The 19,777-nt window shown below is 38.6% G+C and overlaps 2 protein-coding genes across 4 annotated transcripts; one reads left to right on the top strand and one right to left on the bottom strand.

The window, feature by feature from the left end:
- Positions 1-2,322: 2,322 nt before the first annotated feature.
- LOC310726464 (protein transport protein Sec61 subunit gamma-like) lies at positions 2,323-5,347 on the top strand (the record flags this gene model as incomplete). Of its 2 annotated transcripts, none has more annotated exons than XM_083542055.1 (3): positions 2,323-2,481; positions 2,698-2,804; positions 4,950-5,056. In XM_083542055.1, the coding sequence occupies exons 1-3, from the start codon at positions 2,357-2,359 to the stop codon at positions 5,054-5,056; spliced, it is 339 nt and encodes a 112-aa protein (XP_083398181.1). In that variant the 5' UTR covers positions 2,323-2,356. The 2 variants fall into 2 exon arrangements, 1 of the variants encoding a protein (XP_083398181.1); XR_014533764.1 differs by lacking the exon at positions 2,323-2,481 and adding an exon at positions 5,162-5,347 and having other exon boundaries at positions 2,767-2,804; positions 4,950-5,052.
- A 1,220-nt stretch (positions 5,348-6,567) lies between these two features.
- LOC310726429 (uncharacterized protein) lies at positions 6,568-18,937 on the bottom strand. Of its 2 annotated transcripts, none has more exons than XM_083541965.1 (4): positions 17,458-18,937; positions 15,932-16,603; positions 13,902-14,055; positions 6,568-12,462 (listed from the first exon to the last, which is right to left on the bottom strand). In XM_083541965.1, the coding sequence occupies exons 2-4, from the start codon at positions 16,586-16,588 to the stop codon at positions 7,247-7,249; spliced, it is 6,027 nt and encodes a 2,008-aa protein (XP_083398091.1). In that variant the 5' UTR covers positions 16,589-16,603; positions 17,458-18,937; the 3' UTR covers positions 6,568-7,246. The 2 variants fall into 2 exon arrangements, with proteins under 2 accessions (XP_083398091.1, XP_083398092.1); XM_083541966.1 differs by having other exon boundaries at positions 15,932-16,600.
- Positions 18,938-19,777: the final 840 nt, after the last annotated feature.

The raw sequence follows: 19,777 nt of genomic DNA, 5'->3' as shown, positions 1-19,777 counted from the left end.
TGAGGACCTCGATTTTGCTGGCTTAAAACTCATGCTTGCCCATTTGATGAGTTTCTCTAACCCTTGGAAAATCCACCTACTACCCAGGACAGATGATGTGGAGACCATCAGGTCATCCATTAAGGCTCTTATTGGGGGCTGCCACATTCCAGTTTTCATCACAGAGCCTTTGCACTCTACCTTTACTGATTTGACAATCATGTTCATGGTGAGGGCAAAAGAATGACTGAGATGGTACAGCCAGTAATCATGCCTTTCTCTAGCTGATTCCAGTCTGACATATCTGACCCAGAGGTGACTCTAATCCTGAAGTTGCTGTATTAACCCAGGATCAGGTCCACAATTTTGCTGGGACCATAATGTCGCTGGAGAGCGAGCACAATGTGATTGTTGTGGTATGGATCTATACGCATTAGCAAGGTCTAACCATAACACAGTAAGGTCTCCTCTCCTTTCCCAAGCCTCCCTAATAAGTTGTGTGATCACTCCTGTGTGCTTCAAACAGCCAGGCACACCCGGAATTGCACCCGTCTGGACAGAAGTATCAATATAATTGTTTTTCAGGAGGAAATCTTCCTCTGCACCAGATCCCTCTCAAACCGCCGGAGTTGCAGGCATCGCTTACACAATGTATGGAACCCCGCTAGGCCCTGGAGTAGAGGCTGATCTGGCTCTTTTCACCACCTTCTGAACCTCTTTCGAGCTGGGCTCCCTCATAGCAAACTTATATGTTGGCGATTGGGGCTTATGAGAGCTTTGTGTGGTTCCAGTTCCAGGTCTTTATCTGGATCAATCAAAGTGTTTTGAAAAAAGGTATTTACCTCCTTAATTGAACACACAAGTTTACCAATATGCTGATCACGCAAAAGCTTCTTTGTAAAGGAGAATGGGTTGGAAATAAAGGCAGCACACTTCCTTGCTCCTTCCTTACCCCGCCTCAGGTGTCCCTCTGTCCTATGCATGAACATGAGCTTTTTCATTAAGATGTTGCAAAGCTTAGCAAGAGGTTGCTTTTCTTCTACACCAGCCCTCTTGTACTGATGTTTAAGACCTTCTTTTTTTTTAATTAGTGACTAATTCCTGGATTGTACCCAAATCAGTCAAATATTCACTCTCCTTTCCACAAGCGCATGGAAATTACAGTGAAGCGTTTCCAGTTCTTTAAAAGAAAAATGAATAAGTTTATGAATTTTCAGCATGTTCAGTGTAAATAGCCGAGCTGTAGTCACAATCCCTCTGAAGCGTCCACTAACAGCACATCCATGACTGCACATTATACTTTGTGCCAGATTAAAATTACATTTGCAAAAATATTTTTAAGATCCAGAAAGCTTCAGGTTATCACTATAATATAGTGTGTACAGCATTGTTCATCTTTTTTGTGTTTCTAATGAGTTACATGTTAACAGAGAGGTGTAGTAGCACTAGCTTGGATAGAATTAAAGTGTGTAGTGTGAACTCAGAGCATTGGAAGGCTTTTATAACATTCTCAAACAGGGCACAAAATGTGATATTATAGACATTTATAAAAGCAAACTAAAGCAATGATTCTTTCCTCCACACAAATTGGAGAAGAAATTCTTAATTCCTCGATGGTTATTCACGCATGACACCTGGTGGTCAAATATGTGAACTACAGTTAGTAATATGCAGAAGGCTGTTTACTTTGCTGTTTCCACATATAAAATATTTTATATATTTTGTTCATTTAGATCGCTTACAGCTGAAATATATATATATATATATATATATATATATATATATATATATATATATATATATATATATATATATATATATATATACATATTGTTTTTCGCTCATATTGCGAATTGCTTGAACACGACTCGAACCACATTTCCTCCACACAGATTAGAGAAGAAACACGTCATTTACATGTTTGGCATTTGCTCGTTCCACGGTAATTCACGCAGAGCACGTTCGCGGCACCTGGTGGTCAAATATGTGTACTACATTTGGTAATATACAGAACGCTCGTTACGTTGCGGTTTCCACTTATAAAAATACATTTAATTCACGCAAATTGCTTGAACGAGACACGAATCCGCGTGTTAGGAGTTTTCGTATGAATAAAACCACGGTGCCGAGTTGTCACGTGGACAAACGTGGCTTTTTCTACGAAGCTACAATCGTCATTGGTCACGTGTTTATATAATACCGTTTAAAGCGTCATTATTTTGAAGCTACAGAGTGATTGTGTGTCAAGAAATCGCGCAATTATGTACATGGCACACGTTGTACACGTTGTATAGCGTTCCATGATCACGTGGGAACGTTGACGCTTTTCCGGTTGTGACGAGAAAGAGGAGGAGAGGCGAAGTTGTACGCTTTGCGCATGCGCGAGGTTAGGGCAACGTCATCACTTCGAGTTAGTTATACGTGTATTTTCGGGAGCGTTTGTCACAGTAGCTGTTGCCGGAAAGTCGTGTGCCTTCGAGTGTCGGAAAAGATCCTTAAAAGGTATGTAAGTTTTTTAATTCATTTACGAAATGTATTAAAACCTATCAGGGATCAGGTAATTGTATAGTCAATGTTAATGATTGTTGAAAATGTTAGTGATTGTGCTGACGTTGTGATAAGACTACACGTTTGTGCTGCCATGGCAACACAAGCTTCATATTTACAGTGTTTCAGGGGATAATAATTGTTTAATAATGCTGACACGTTATTCCACAGCCAAACCCTAGTGATGGATCAGGTAATGCAGTTTGTAGAGCCTGGAAGGCAGTTTGTGAAGGACTCCATCAGACTGGTGAAGAGGTGCACAAAACCTGATAGGAAAGGTACAAGCAGTTCAATCACATCACATCAGACATTTCAGTGATTGCATATTAGCTCAACAACTCCTTATTTCATATTTAGTACACAAAAAACTGTCAATGTATCACTCAAATTTAACAATCATATGGCCACAAGTAACATTTCTGAGTTACATTCTCAGTTCTGAGGGTTGGACGTCATTTCAATGACATGCTTGTATGAATACGATCACATTTTATATATATTGTTTTAGAGTAAAAAAAAAATATAGTAAGGAATTTAGAGGAACTACGAAAGCGAACGCTGCTCATAACGTCCTCATGATGTACTGATAAGGAATAGTGAATAGTAAATCCAAGTCAAGTTTATTTCTATAGCGTTTTTCACAACAGACATCGTCTCAAAGCAGCTTTACAGAATTTAACAGTTATGGTGAATGGTGTGCATTTATCCCTGATGAGCAGCCGTGGCGACTGTGGCAAGGAAAAACTATCTTAGATGTTATGAGGAAGAAACCTTGAGAGGAACCAGACTCAAAAGTGGAACCCATCCTCATTTGGGTGATACCAAGAGTGTGATTATAGTCTTTAAACAATACAGAACACTGGAGAATGAGAACTAACATGAGCACTGGAATGTAAGATTATAAGTTATGTTCTTTCTACAGTCTTATACAGTCATTTGTGGTTATAAAACTAGGAGCTACTGAGCAACTCTTTGTGTTAGGGGGAAGCTTGCAGATGGAGAACTGAACATAGAAAGTTTCTCAGGTGTTTTAAAGCCAGTAGGTATTCCACAGTTTTTTTTTGTTTGTTTGTTTCTGAGATAGGAAGAGAGGCTGGAGTGGGAATGACTATTCATATATGAATTAGGGCGGCAGCAAATGATTATTTTGATAATTGATTAGTCAGATGATTATTGTGATTATTTTCTATAAATCGGATAAAACCTTTTGCTTTAATAGACGTTTTGCTTATTATAACTATATAAAATGCTAATTCAGCATATTCTTGTATAAACGTGTACTTAAAAAATGCAAAAGCCACATAGTGAGTTTAACTATCTAGGGTTTAGGCATTTTAAAGCTTATAGTAGCTGCTTGTTGAGGAGGGCATGTGGGATTTCCCCTTTAAACAAATTCACCCATGCTGAGTTGTTTCATTCTTTAAAAAACAAACCAAAATAACCAGCATGTGAGTATGCAAGGTGAAGCAATTTATGTAAATCCACATTTATATTGTATCTTGCCGATGGCCAGTTGACAACTATGCTTTAAAAAAAATCAATATAAAATACAATGCACCATAATTTTGACAATTTTTGTTTAAAAAGTACATAGACATTTTGCTCAGTTGTGAAGATTTAAGCATCTAGTATATCTAATTAATTTAATCAAAAATAAATGTAATATACAAACATTAAAAACAAGCATTAAAAAAATAATAAAAAATAATAAAAAGCCGCAGTAAATCACGTTTGAAAACAGATAAGTTACTGTTGTGGAAGACGAATGCTATAAAAAGAGAATGAAACGGAAAAACGCAGCAAGCAAACAGGTTAAATTAATAAAAAGGAAAATAATGAATTGGTGTACAAATGCATAAGCATTCGGAAAAAAAAACAACAGTGACTAAAAGTGTGATTGTTTACTGCTGCTGTTCGTTGCTGCTTTTAGTTTTAGTGTTTGTTCACACCGGTTTAATTGAATAACCGATATATAATTATCGATAACTTACAGGTACAGTTTTCTTTGTTGCGTTTAATATAAAATGCTCCCATGCCTTGGATGACTTGGGACACACTTTTTTTTTTTTCCCTGCTGCCGATTGACCCTGTACTGTCCGCCATTTTTGCAAGCAGATGTGTTATCTTGCGAGTCACGCCCAACCCGTAACTTTAGCAGCCCAACTAATCAAATTTAACTATCGATTATTATTTTTATCGATTCGTTGTTGCAGCTCTAATATGGATATATTGGAACTAACCTGCCCCAAGGATGTTCCTTGCCATTAAAAGAGAGCTTAAAGTGTGAAAAAAAATGATGGTGTTCAATAATCAATGATAAATTAGTGAGAAATAAAACACTTATTGAAAGCACTTCTATTCAAAGCACTTAAAGCTGGGGTGCAACTTTATGATTTATTCCTGTCCTGTTTAAATGTATACAGAGTTTCAGAAGATTGCCATGGCCACAGCGATTGGTTTCGCAATCATGGGCTTCATCGGATTCTTCGTCAAGCTCATCCACATTCCCATCAACAACATCATTGTGTAAGTATGCCTTATAAAGTGTGTATAGAACCTACACATTTTGGGATTTCTTTCTGATCGTTTGTGTTGACTGAGTGATGTGTCTGATGATATCGAACCTCTTTTACAGTGGTGGTTAAGCTGCACATGGGGATGACTGAAGTGCTGGACCTTGTTGATTTTTTTTTTTTTCCCATTGTATGTATTTAAATGAAAGTATTACAATTTTTTCTTTTTTTTTGGCCAGAATGTGTCACACACTCACTACAACCTGTACTTGCATTCCCTGTATTGTATTAAAAACTCTTTTTACATATATTGGTAGTGCATCGTATTTACTGACATTTCCTACAATAAATACAACAGTTGATCACATCCCAGGAGCTTGTTTGAATAAATATAAAATGAATAAATAAATAAATCATAACCTTTTTAAATTTATCAAAGATGTTTATTACATTAGTAGCGAAATAATTTGAGTTTGGACTTAAGAACGCAAAGAATAAATGACCTTTTTCGGGTATTTTCCTATTAAAACGGTATAACTATAAATCATGTTAAATGGCAAACAAAAGTTTTTAAAGTTTGGCGTATATGAGTGTAATATTATACAGTACATTTGTCCAAAATTTCGTCTTACTTGACGATATTGATTTTATAATCCTGCTCATTTTTTAAGTTTTCTACAACCTCGCTCTGTGTGTGTGTGTGTGTGTGTGTGTGTGTGTGTGTGTGTGTGTATAGCCCCCACCTTTCTGCTCTTGGCCTTCTACAGCCCTGGTCCAGCTCTCCTTCTGTAATAGACCATCTCCTGGTATCTATTCCTTGCTCTTGAAACTGTAGGTCGAACTGTAGGGAAGGTACACCAATCCTCTTTGTGATGTCATGTGTGGAAATGCCACCCAGGAGGAGCTAGACGACCTGTGTAACCCGATTGGGTTGCAGGAACTGCCTTATGCTTCAAGTAGTGACAAGGACCCTAACAAAACACAAAACTAGACACAAATCCGACAAGGAGAATGCAATTGTCTGTAGTCACCACCTAAAACACTATTTTCTTGCTTTGGACTCTCCAGTGAACCTGTTGTCACTTTTCTTTGCCCCAAAACAGGTGAAACTGATTCACAATCACTGCTTCCTATATAGACACACTGATCTTCAGACTGAAGTGTTATACTCTCAAGTCTTTCCCTTTTATAGAGTGGTGTTTTTGATGAGCATCAGGTTTACACCCATTTCCACACGATACAGTCTTTCTAAGCTTCTCTGCATAGCGTTTTAGTTTTCATGTGCAGTTCTTCTAAACTGTGGATCTCTCATTCCATACACATCCATCAAGTACCTACAAGGTTTTGTTTAATTCTCACCTGACAGCTCAATAATTTAAAACAGCTTATTGTAACTATATGTATATTTGTAGGTACTTTTTTTCATCATAAGGTCAGCTTTAGTGTAAAACTATATTAAACCTATTACTAAAAGTATTGGTAGCATTTGAGCAGACATGGAACTTTTAAGTTGAAGCCAAAGTGTATCAGCCTGAAACTTTTTTATTTTTGGCCGATGCAGTTTGTTACACGTCAGCAAGTTATATACATAACTGATTTAGTAAAGGATTAAACTATAATTGTGGATAACGTGTGCTCATATCGCTTCACACAATTAACATGGAGAAAAACTCTAATGTTTATTAAAGTTTTCGCATCCATCGTACGATTCAATGCACCTAGGAATACAAAATAGGATGAGGGATGCATATACAGTACATGTTCAAGAATTAAAAAACAAAACAAAAAAAGGCTGTGAACACTTATATAAACATAAATGATCTGCAATAAACATACCTTTACTGCAATGTACAAAAATACTTTAGCAGCTCGTTGTACCACCATTTTCTATGTCTTATTTGTAAGATTTACAGTACATTATTGATATCAGATTTCCATTTGTTCCTTCGGCTGTTAATGATTATTTGAAATCACAATAATTCAAAGATGAAAATGCTTCACCAGCCAAAGCACTTTAAAATGGTTTAGGTTTTCAAGTGTGATCATTTGTGCAATCTGTTTGGTGAAAACAGTCGACTGTCATGTTTTACCACCAATTAACTCTATTGATGGAGGCACCCGAGAGGGTTAAACTCTCGTATGAATAAAGCGACTCCATAGAGTCACAATACCTCAGTTACTTATATGCAAAAAACATATAAAGTTGTTTATAGTATAGGGCAATGCTGTCCACATCTAAGACTCAGACTCTGTACCGGCTCTTCTTCATGTGCTGTGTTGCACCTTACGCTCGGAGACCTTGCAGATTCCCCCCCTGCACTAGATGCCCCGCTGTCTTCTGGATGGACTTTCCCGGCGGCCAGTTTAAAGTCAACAGATGTAAAAGATGGCAGGCTTCCATTTTTCTTTGGTTGCGTTTTCGATGTTTCTCCCAGTGGTGACACTTCCTTGCTTTTTCGAGTGAAACCTCTTCCTTTATTACTGGGAATGTTCTGGTTATCCAATAAAGGGTCAGAGTCGCTACTGTGGACCATATTGAAGTAGGCACACTTGGGTGTGGACGGCTTGGTCATGTCTTCCAGTTCAGAAGAGGAGCTTGCAGCTAGCGGGGCCGTTTTTCTTCCACAAGGTGCGTAAGGTGCATCTTCACTTGTGTTCTCTTGACCTGTGTCAACCGATGTCGTATCCCCATTTTCATACATCCCCATTTGAACAGGGGGAGATTTACGAATGAGGTGGTTTTCTTTAAGAAGCCACCTCCCTTTGTCTATCAGGATTCCTTCCCCAGAGTCATTCTTTGCATTAAAGGCTGGACATTGTGCAAGCTCAGAATTTCCAAAGGAGTCTGAAGAGTTACTGAAGATTTGGTCCTGAACTGAAGTGTCAACCACAGAGGCAGGACTGTTGAGGATTTTTAAATCAGGTCTAGCTATTTGTTTTAAAGAATAAGGTTTCTTCGAACCATCATCCTGGGTTTTTGTTTTATGGCTTCGGTAAATTACCCGTCTCTCTTCCTCATCCTCTCCGCTCTCAGTTAAAAGATCTGTAGAATCCTGTAGCAGGTCTCCTCCACTGTCTGATGTATCAGGCCTGTAATCAGAGAGGTCAGATGTGTTGGGGCTAGGAAGACATCCCCTTACATTATGATTGTCCACATCGCTTTTGGATGAAGACATTGCCCCTTGTTTGCATCTGTCTGGCTCGATTCGTAGAAAGCCATTTGGGTTATAAGTGAAAATCAGAGCAGAGGACTTTAGTGCTAAGTTAAGAAAATCCAGCAGTTGCTGGGGGAACACTGTGTTTGGACAAAGATTATTGAGTATGTGGACATTGTTATCCATATCTGCTTCTTCTTTTCCTGAAGAATCTTGCTGGGCTTTGTGTTTTTTCTCACTTTTGCACGATTCCCAGTTTAGAAAGTCACTGAATGAAACACCTTCCAAACAGTGGTGTGACTGAGTATCCAAGTCTTTGTCTGTATCCAATGCATTGCTCTGATTGCCATCATGTTTGTCAGTCCCATCATCCTTCTCTTCAGCAGGATGAGTCAGATTCTTACTAACACTTTTCTCCTCCAATGTCTGGAGATCGATTTCAGTTACCGCTTCATGACCTTTATAAGGCTCTAAATATTCATCTTCTTGATCCAGCTGTAGAAGAGGGCTTGGTTCTGCATCAAAATGTTCATTGCTATCAGCTTCTTCATCATTATATTTAGCGTTATAAAAGTGTTTCACACTTTCTTCCTCTGATTTCTGGAGCTCATATTCAGGATCTGATTCATGCCATGTGCAAGACGGTGACTTGTGGTCGGATCGTTCAATCTCTTGATCGGATGCCGAAGAATGGTGTAGTTCAGCAGTTGGATTTACACGTTCTGACATGCTACACGTTGTTTCTTCAAGGTTATTGTTACTCTCATAATATTTATTATCATTATGACTCTGTGGATCAGCTTCATCTACACTAAAGTCAGATGCCGCTGACTCATTATACATTGCATCTTTCTCTTCTGTTTGGATAGTGCCGTTGTTCGGGTGGCGTTCTTCTACAGTGTCAATTTCTGAAGCCACTGATATAACATCCGGCTGTTTAAGACGTCCTCTAGTTTCACAGTAGATGTTCTCCTCCTTTACATTTACGCCACATCCTTCTAAGCTATCTGTAAAATCTGCCCTTTTACAATGGGTAACAATCACCTCAGAGTTTGAGCTGACATTTTTTGCCTCTGTTCCTGAAGAGGGAGAAAGCAGTTCAGATTCTGATTGCATACAACTTGCATCTTCTTGCCATTTCACTTTGTCTTTCAGATTAGCCAGACTGTAATCTGATGCCTGAACCTCATCAACTTGGTTTATCTCATCCTCTGTGTTCCTTTCATCAATCATATGGACATTGTCCATCATCTTTTGTTTCTTCACACATAGATCTGCTTGGCTTGGTTCATTTTCTAGAACCCATTCCTGGCTTGTCTTAACATCATCCACAAGTTCACTTTTATATGCTATAACTAGTCCTTTCTGGTTAGTCATATCCTCAGTTTGGACAGTTTTCAAGTCTGATTCATCCACTACTAGTGCATTACTCAGAAGTGCAGGATTATGGGGACTTGATTCGAGCAGCTGCAGGTCTTGAGATTCTGCTGATAATAATGCAGGCTTAGTGGTTATAATATCAGCAGATTGACTTTGATTCTTTTCTAAATGTCTTGCTTTTCCCTTTAAGAAGCTCCCCAAATCATCGACGTTCTCACAAGCAACATTGGTGGTTTCTTTTTCAAGACCAGAATGCTCTTTAGTTGGTTTTGCTCTACCAAAACGAGTCCATTCATTCCTAACTAGTAAAGAAACCTCTCTGCGGAGATCCTCACACATGTTTAGCTCATCCATTACCTCTTTGATGCCAAATCTATGCTCTTTATCTTGAACGTCCTCTTCTGAGTTAAACTCTGAGTGTCTTGGTGATATACAGGGACTTTCTTTGATATCATTTGTCTTTTGGAAATCTCTCCAGCTCCTCTTTAACTGAGCAGAAGTTGAGCTATGGAGATTCACCAGGCTGGATTGTAGCTCTTCTTCATTCTCTATTTTGGTGAGATTTTGGATGGATTGCATGACCTGCAGAGCCTCTGGATTGCTGCTCGAGTTATTAGCTTTTGCAAAACCCGATTCCTTATCGGCATAATTGGCGATTCCATCTCTCAAAGTCTTCACTGTCAGGAAGGAGAGAAGAGCCTTAGATGGGGAGCAAAAAACCGAGGATAACTGTGAGGAGAAGTCAGGAAGGCTGCTGGATTTCTTCATCTTCTCCAAGGATGATAAATGAGAATGACTACAGGCTCTTCTGATTAATGGGACAGATGAACATAAATGCTCCAAAACTTGTTTCATACCTGACCTACGGTTCAGCTGTGTGTTAGGTGATGCATCACCTCCAGTGTCTGGCAATTTGGAAATCAATTTCTTTAAAGATTTATCCTGTCTTGCGCCAATCTTCTTTTCAGGAGCATGTATTTTTACACTTGTCATAGATTTAGATCTTCTCAGGTGCTGTGTCTCCACGGGCCCCCCCTCACACCCAATTTTTACAGGTTGTCGAGACATTGTCTTATTCATTGGGGCGGAGTTTTCCTCTGATTTATATCTCATCTCTGAAACGTCAGAGAAATCTCTTTCAATCTGAAATCTAGCTCTAGATTCATGTGGGTTTAACTCATCCATATAGGGTATTGACTCAGGGTGAATTTTTTCCAACCAGCTTTTCACATACTGGTGCACGTTGCAGGGAGATGAATGGAGCACTGGCGTAGAAACACTTTCACTCAACTCCTTGCACTTTTTTACAGATTTTGTAATGCTGCCATTCCCAGACCTTTGCTTTGTTAGAATAATGAAAGGTGCTAAATGTGATAATGGGATCATGTCTAATCGTTCCTTCATTAGAAGCCTTTGCATATCACTATGACGTTGAGCTGTGTCCATCAACGAGTTACTATGCAATGCATTTATCCTCGGTAACTGAATTTTCCTTCGCTTTTTAACCTTTCGCCTATCACTTTCTGTACATCTATGTGATTCTGGAGAATCGTTATATTTTAGTTTTTTTAAAAAGTCCTCAACAGTACTGTTTTGCTTTTTGTCTTTTACAATGCTTTTTAGAAGCAGACGCTTGTCTGTCATTTTATTTTGAAAGTCCTCTTTAGTTGATGTCTCCACCCCTTTTTCTGAGGTTTCACACCTCGCATGAATTTCATAGTCGTTACAAGACGATGCATTGTTGCTTATTTTTTGGGAATAGCTTGATTGGCTAGATACTATAGATAACAATTTATTGTTCCTAGCATTACCAGAACCAGAACTCTCAGATGGATTGGTAAGATCAGTTTCACAATCATTGCGTGAAGATCGAGGCCTTGATTCAGCAGGCTTTTTATGTTCTTGATACGTCAATTCACACCCGCCGTCCTCACCGTCCCAGGATATTGCAGAAGAGTTTATACGTGTATCCTGCGACTGATGAATATGCGTTATAGTTTCCGTAATCTCCGTTCCTTTGCTGTGCAACTGAAGAACCTCTGCCATCCCTGAGAGAGAGGAATGAGTCTTATTGCACTTGGCTTTTTCCAGATTCTTCTTCCTGGCTTTTGGTACAGGTCTTGCACTGCTAGAGCTGGTATGACTGACAACACAGTACCCTTCCGACAGCTCACTTTCAGCTGTATGCTCTATATGTGAGTATGCACCAACTGTGCTTTCTTGAACCTCGGTTTGTGATGGCCTCTTTATATTCTCCACTGAAGTTTCTTTCCTTCGGACACGCCTAGGCCCTGGAGTGGGCAGTCTCCTGAAACGTGCTTTATGTTTTTTTTCGAAGGCCTCATAGATGACACTTCCACATTCTCCTTGTTTATTTAATTTGTTTGGTTCAAAGATTTGTGTATTTACACCTTTAGATTCATAGCCGTCTAATTTTGACTTTCTTGTTCTGTTGTTATTATTATCCTTATTATCTGCGGCATTGTAGTTTGAGATTGGCTGTGAAAATGCTGCCATCTTCTGGCTATTAACACCGGCTCGGCTCACTGTGGTGGTCCAGCGAATCATCTCCTCTTGTTTTATAGTGAGACGCACTTTCATCTCCACGGTCATGCTGCCATCATGGTTCACTCGAAACGATTTCTCAATCTCATCTTCTGAAGGTATAATTACGCAATCCTTTTCCTCTAATCCAGTCATTAAGTCACGGTTTTTTATCTCCTCTGATTCAAGTGCTTGATTGTTCACGTTCACCATCGATCCCATTTTCACATCACTGGAGCGACTTTCATTTAGTGACATGTTGATCTGGTTTACGAAATATCTTTCCGACGATAATGAGAAATTTCTTGATCTTGGTCTACTGCTAGTTAAGTTTTGTCGAACCGCTTTTCCAATTTCCAGTTCGAGTACAAAGAAGAAAACAAACAAACAAATATTGCGTTAATTAATGAATGCACTTTTACATTATACGCTATAATAATTTTTTATTATTAATTGTTGCTTTGAATAATTATTGGAACCCAAAAAGATTTAAACATTGAATAAGTGATATGAGATCAAACATGCAACAATAATTATGTCATTCTATTTAGACATTTTTTTTTCCACCAAACATAAAACATTCAGTTGGACATGATTATAAGCCTTACAAAGAATATTAAATGATGACTGGCTGATTAACAGCAGCGTGTCTCTTCCTGTAATGATGCTAGAGACACATGTCCACATCCGTCATGCGAAATGTTGATTCTGTGGATGTCATGTGTTTATTTAGATGTATTTTTGCCTCATTATTTCTTATAACATCTCAATGAACAGAGGTTTTAAACTAAACTAACCTAGTGCAAAGCAAAATTCATAATGCCATAGATGCCTTATAGAATCAGTGATCAGGTTCAGAGATCAGTTCAGGTTCTTTATTTAGTGATTATTTTGTTTATTTTCACTTGCTATGTATCTATTTACAGTCTATTGCCAAATGTTTGTAGACACCTGGTCATAAGTATGATATGACCATACTCATTCCACATTTTGTCTCAATTTGCTCTTATAATTCCCTCCACTCTTCTAGGAAAAATTTCCACTAGATTTTGTATTGTGTTTAGCAGCCACACGGGTGTTAGTAAAGTCAGGTACTGGTGTAGGTGAGGTGAGGAGGCCTGGGGTGCAGTCCCTGGTCTAATTCATCCCAAAGGTGTTTAGTAGGGATGAGATCAGAGCTTTATAGCAGGCCACTCAATAGCTTTCACTTCATAACCTTGTAAACAATATCTTCATGGAGCTCGCTTTTGTTTGCACAGTGAAGTGAAGTGAAGGAAACAACATATGGCAGGAAAGGTCAGGTGTCCTAATATATATATATATATATATATATATATATATATATATATATATATATATATATATATATATATATATATATATATGTGTGTGTATATATTGATAGATACATGAGGTTTGTTTATGTATGTATTTTTGTATTCATACATCCATTCATCCATCCATCCATCCATCCATCCATCCATCCATCGATCTAGCGATCCAGCGATAGATCTTTGTTAATGTCCATGTCTTACCCATATTTCCTTGTTGCCTGGTCTCTAGTTTAACCTCCTGGTATTGATCTGTGTCTGTGTTTTCGTTTACAATTATGGATATTCCAGTGATAAACATTCCTACCTGTTATGTGAACTATGGTTTAAGTCGTGAAATCACCATAAACACAATGCTGATTTGACACATCTGGAATGCACTGTAAATCATCACCATTAGTCTCCATCAACACCATTAGAACTGTCAGTAAAGAACTAATTGAAGAGCTTACGTGGCTGTTTCTTTGTAGACCCCGTGGTTTCAGATATGACTGAGCGTGAGGGTTGAGCGGATGCATGAAGTTTGAAATTAGCCTGCTGAAAAGGTTCATTACCAGCTGCTACAATGACACCAGAGCACAGGATCAGGGCGGGCAGACCTTCAACCTACAAATGGAATAATGTACATTTGTTCTCACAGTTATATAAACAAGCTTCAGTTAGTTCAGAATGCCGCAGCAAGAGTTCTTACTAGGTCAAGAAAATACGATCATATAACCCCAATCTTATCGTCCCTACATTGGCTTCCTATTAAGTTTCGAATAGACTACAAACTACTGCTACTCACTTATAAAGCACTAAATGGTTTGGCTCCCATGTATCTATCCAGTCTCTTAACACGCTACAATCCGTCACGCTCCCTAAGATCTCAAAACTCTGGGCTTCTAGTAGTTCCTAGAATAGCAAAGTCCACTAAAGGCGGTAGAGCATTTTCACATTTAGCTCCTAAACTCTGGAATAGTCTTCCTGACAGTGTTCGGGGTTCAGATACACTCTCCCAGTTTAAGTGTAGATTAAAAACATATCTTTTTAGCAAAGCCTACACATAACACACATCACACACATCACATCACAACCTTGTGCTCCAGAACATCTGATCACATGCACATTATCAACTTGTGCTGTTAATATCATGAACAGCAGCTACGCTAATTCCTCTCCACTGCTTCTCTTTCTCTCCCCATCCCGAGGCATCCTGAGGTTTGGCCAGCTCCAGTCACGTCCCACCTCGTGAAGATTATGGACCTATGGATGATCATGGAGAAGTAGATGCCGAGTGTTTAAAGGCCCTGGCATGGAGAAGCTGATGCTGGATCTATGATGATCACAAATTGTTCTGTATTGTTGAAAGATTTATGACCAAACTTTTGATGTCACCCATATGAGGATGGGTTCCCCTTTGAGTCTGGTTCCTCTCAAGGTTTCTTCCTCATATCATCTAAGGGAGTTTTTCCTTGCCACTGTCGCCACGGCTGCTCATCAGGGACAAACGCACACCATTCACCTTCACTGTTGTTTTCTGTAAAGCTGCTTTGAGACAATGTCTGTTGTGAAAAGCGCTATACAAATAAACTTGACTTGACTTGACTTATTCCTTTCAGTTGTATTTGTGATTTTTCTTGTAACATTTACTCCCAACCAGAGCTGTCAGGTCTTAATATTTGGGAGTTTTCAGACATTTATTCATATACGCCAGACGAATACGTCATTTATCATCAAGTGTAAATTCAAATCGAACTAATGGTTGCAAGTTCTCCATAGCCAGATACAATTCAAATAATAAAATACACACCAAAGTGAAGAAATTAATTGCATGAGGTGTGAATGTTTACAGTCCTGGGCAAAAAAGGACAAAGTACATATAACATACATATACGCAATAAGGTGTAATCAATAAAGTATATCTAAGTCTCTAATAATCTTAACAACACATCATTGAGTGCTCAGAAAATGAGCACAAATGCACTTCTGAGAGCTCCTGTGCAACGATTTGCCTGTTTACATTTTCTCTATCCAAACAGTCTGGGGGGGAAAGTTAGAAACAGACTTAAATTGCATTTTTGTATCTAAAAGTGAGACATATATGAGATATCAGTGTGTACACAAGGTTCCCCAAAAAAATGCAGCCTCATAAATAAACTCATGAATGGAACGAGGATTGAGAGAACAGGGAGACATCTACAGCATTTACAGCATTACAGCATTATTTTCTGATCAATGATTTGTTGTTAAGACAATTAAAAAGCTTGGGCCCAGGTCTTTTGTTTGCATTTTCTATTGGGCTTATACTAATTGTATTTAAATATGCGTGGACAGTTTTGTACTATTTCAAATGATGCTTTTTGAATTGGGTATATGATGATTTAGGCATGAAGCATACTGACCACCTGGAGACTATACATAATGGGTGTAGAACTAAAGAGCTCAAACACATCTTTAATATACTAGATTTAGGCTAAAACAGCATTATTAAAGCACTCACTCGTCTGCCATCAGTGGTGTATAGCTTGACCACAGGGAATTGCATCAGTTGGGAAAGATATTCCAAGAGAGCCTCATAAGTCGGAGCTGTCCTCCTCTGCAAAACAACTATGCACTTTGAGCTGGGATCCCTGTTTTTAAAAACCACAAGCCTTTTCGGAGTTCTCACAGTCACCGAGCTTTCAGCCATGTTCGCCATCCTGCCCGCTTCATTCTTTCTGACCATCTGCCGGATCAGTCCTCTGCGTCCGTGACGTTCTGCGCTTGTAGGTCTAGTGCTGTTCCAGGGAACATGCCTCCGGTTTATCTCATCAGGGTTCAGGGGTTTGACCTTTCTTTGGTCCGAGCACACATAAGAGGCCCCATGCTGCAGATCGTCTAAGCTCCGGATAGCGCGTGTACATTTGGGTGTTGTGATGGTGCGTACCCCAAACGGTAGAGGCACTTTGTTTGAAAGGGCGTCCAGCAGCGCGTCAAACGTCTTGAACGTGCGACTGTTGATGACTACCCAGTGTCCAGAAAACGATGGGTCTCCGCTCTTGTGAAAACAAACTCTCTTTGAGTTTTTGGATGCAGGTAGGGGTCTTGAAGGAGGAGTCTGTGTGCTCCTCAAGAAAACATCTGGCTGTTGTGGGTCATGATGGGGAGGAGTGTTCATGGTCAATCAGACCTGCTATTGAATACACACACAATTATAAATTAATGTCGTTTTCTTTCATCATTGCCTATTATTCCTGCAAATAGAGGAGCTTTTATTTAAGTGTCTTGCTACTGCTACATTACTGTGCCATCTCTATTTAAACATTTGTTTTTATACTATGTTTGCATTGTATATCCTGGCTTATCAAATACGGTCTGATTATATTCAATTTTAAGACATTTGCATTTAAATCTAGATAATGGTCAGATTTCCAGAACACTATATAAACACCAGACCTTTCCACCCATATTTGATCTTCCCCAAACTGTAACCACATAATTATATGTTTCAGTATGACAATTTCCCTGTGCACAAAGCGATCTCAATGAAGATTACTGCACTTGAGTTGTTATGGAAGACCTTGATTGATTATAGAGCTCTGAACCTAACCTGAACCTCCTCACCTCATCTACATCAGGACTCCTTTGTTGCTGAATAAGCACAAATCCCCACAAGCACATTCTAAAATCTAGTGGAACATCCTCCCAGAAGAGTGGAGTTTATTATACAGGCAAATGGAGACTAAATGTGGAATGGGGTGTTTAAAAAGCATGTATGAATCGAATATATTATATTAGAACGATCATTTAAATGTTTTCCAGATGGAAATTCATAATATGACGGTTATTATGAAGTGTTCTGTCACGACACACTTTACTCTTAATGGCTCTGAGGAACTAATACGCCATATACATGTACAGACTGTTCTTCAGACCTTATTATTAGCACTAGCTTTATTTTTTGCACAATGTTAATATTTACTATGCAAAGTCTGCCATGATGCGGCGATTCAAATAAACAAAAATGTAGATAAAATTTCATCTTACCTCACTTCACATTTCATGCGATCCTGATGTGGAACTGGCGAGCTGCTAGCTCCGGTCACTGAAAAGATTATCTCTGACACAGGCATAGCTATTTTTGGATGGCCGGCATCCGAGTTAATTTGTGTAATCTTTGCTCATGGTTAATCAGCATTTTAAGCAACGCAGCATGCAGCAGAAGATTTGAGTTGAACAGCCAAGTTGCAATCGTCTTTAAAAAATACATTTAATAAAAAGGTGTGCATTCGAATAATGTTAGTATTATCAGTATGATGTAGTATTTGCTCAACTAACTCAACAACTCAACAAACAAACAAATAAATAATATATAATTATTATAATAATGTCTCCAGGATTCCCTAATTTTTTCTTTGAGCATACAATATATAGACAAAGGTTTGTGGACACCTGACTATCAAACCCATAGATACAATTTCTATTCTATTCTATTCTATTCTATTCTATTCTATTCTATTCTATTCTATTCTATTCCACATATAGTCTTCCTTTTGCTGCTATACTAAGCTCCACCCCCTGTTGACAAATTGGTCAGGGCTTTCAGAATTTGTACTTATTTAGCTACAAGAGCGTTAGTTAGATCAGGCAACGGTATTGGGGGACGAGGGGCCTGGGGGACAGTCTGTGTTTAATTCATTCCAAAAGTTATTCAGTGGGGTTGGGGTCAGGGCACTGTGAAGGACATTTCTTGCATTCCATTTTTTTTGGGGTATTTTAATGAAGCTCGCTTTGTGCACAGGAGAATTGTCACGCAGGGACAGGTTTGTGCCTTTTTATTCCAGTAAAGAATTTACTGGCAACAGATTAGGAAAGACCCTCATATTTGTGAATGGCCCTCATATTTGTGAATGGTCATGTGTCCACTATCATTTGTTTATACTGTATAGTGTATTTCAGGGTCTACAGCTCTTGTTTTCACTCAGACCAATTAAAAAATGCACTTTCATTACTCCTGTGTGTGTGTGTGTGTGTGTGTGTGTGTGTGTGTGTGTGTGTGTGTGTGTGTGTGTGTGTGTGTGTGTGTGTGTGTGTGTGTGTGTGTGTGAGTGAGTGATGGCTAGCAGATGGTTGAGAGTGTTGTTAGTTTCTTGCAGAGATGTAATCAGATTTGGGCTGTGTGCTAATAGAGATTAGTGTGTGAGAGATAGTGAGGGTTTATTCTGCAGCTAACAATAAGGGAAAGGGAAGTGTAAAGCTGGTGCCTCTCAGTAAGAGACCTGCAACAACTGCACAAGCGCACATTGGAACTATTTAGGTAGATTTCTCATTAGCCAAGTGAAGTAACAGGAACATTTATTACTCTGTATAAATTTGCGAATCACTGATGATGTTTCCCAATACGGCTTTGAAAGTAACACAAAATGGGATCTTGAATGCTTCAGTACTAAGAAGTGTGGGTGGCTTTTGTATGAGTAGCATACAGCACACTTTTGTATAAACAGCATAGATATATACAGATGGTCCCCGAGTTACGATGGTTCGACACAATTTTTTTTAACTTACGATGACGTTAGCGACATGACAAAATTGTAAAAATATGAAAACATTTTACGCAACAAGCACAGGCAGCAGCGTACGATGTACGATACATTGGACGTGCAGCTGGGAGGAGCGTATCTCTCGCTCTGTGAGATGCCCCACTGTCGCTAGCGTTCGACGGAGTAAAGTTGCCAAGTAAATGTTTTTAAGTAATTATGGTGTTTTAAATGACTTAAATCATCAGGGCACCAAATGGATCTTATTCTATGTTTCCACACGGACGGTTTTAAATGCCGGATGTGTGCATCACAAAAAAAAGTTTCCTTTAATTTTTTTTTTTATATCCGAGTAAAGAAAGGACATCATAAATAAATGTGTTACGTTAAAGGCTTTAATTTCGCCTCAATTATATTTATTTATTTATATTTTTAATAAAAATTGCCAAATAGAAATGCGCACTGCATGCATTGGCATAACCTGTTATTAACACATTACTTTTGTCAGCCCTAATATATATATATATATATATATATATATATATATATATATATATATATATATATATATATATATATATATATAGAGAGAGAGAGAGAGAGAGAGAGAGAGAGAGAGAGAGAGAGAGAGAGAGAGAGAGAGAGATATTTATAAATATACATTAACCAGTACTTCAATTCAACCAATAGAGGTCTTCCTTGTGTATTTGCTAAGTCTTAAGTACACACATGTTTTTCTTCCCCAAACTGTTACTAAAAGGTTGGAGGCCCACAACATAGACATATGTCTTTGGATGCAGTACTATTAAATTTACCCTTCATTTGAACTA

Source organism: Silurus aristotelis, assembly GCF_946808225.1.
Source record: "Silurus aristotelis genome assembly, chromosome: 5".
In the NCBI taxonomy this organism is placed as follows: Eukaryota; Metazoa; Chordata; class Actinopteri; order Siluriformes; family Siluridae; genus Silurus; species Silurus aristotelis.
The sequence above is the reverse complement of the archived record's forward strand: the minus strand, read 5'-3'. Positions and strand labels throughout refer to the sequence as shown.

Excerpts from the sequence above, each read along its gene's own strand:
- LOC310726429 (XM_083541965.1), bottom strand. The coding sequence starts at position 16,588 with ATGAACACTCCTCCCCATCATGACCCACAACAGCCAGATGTTTTCTTG. Across the intron at positions 14,056-15,931 it reads ACACCACTGATGGCAGACGA|GTTGAAGGTCTGCCCGCCCT; the intron begins GTGAGTGCTTTA and ends TTCCATTTGTAG. Across the intron at positions 12,463-13,901 it reads GTCTACAAAGAAACAGCCAC|CGGTTCGACAAAACTTAACT; the intron begins GTAAGCTCTTCA and ends AAATTGGAAAAG.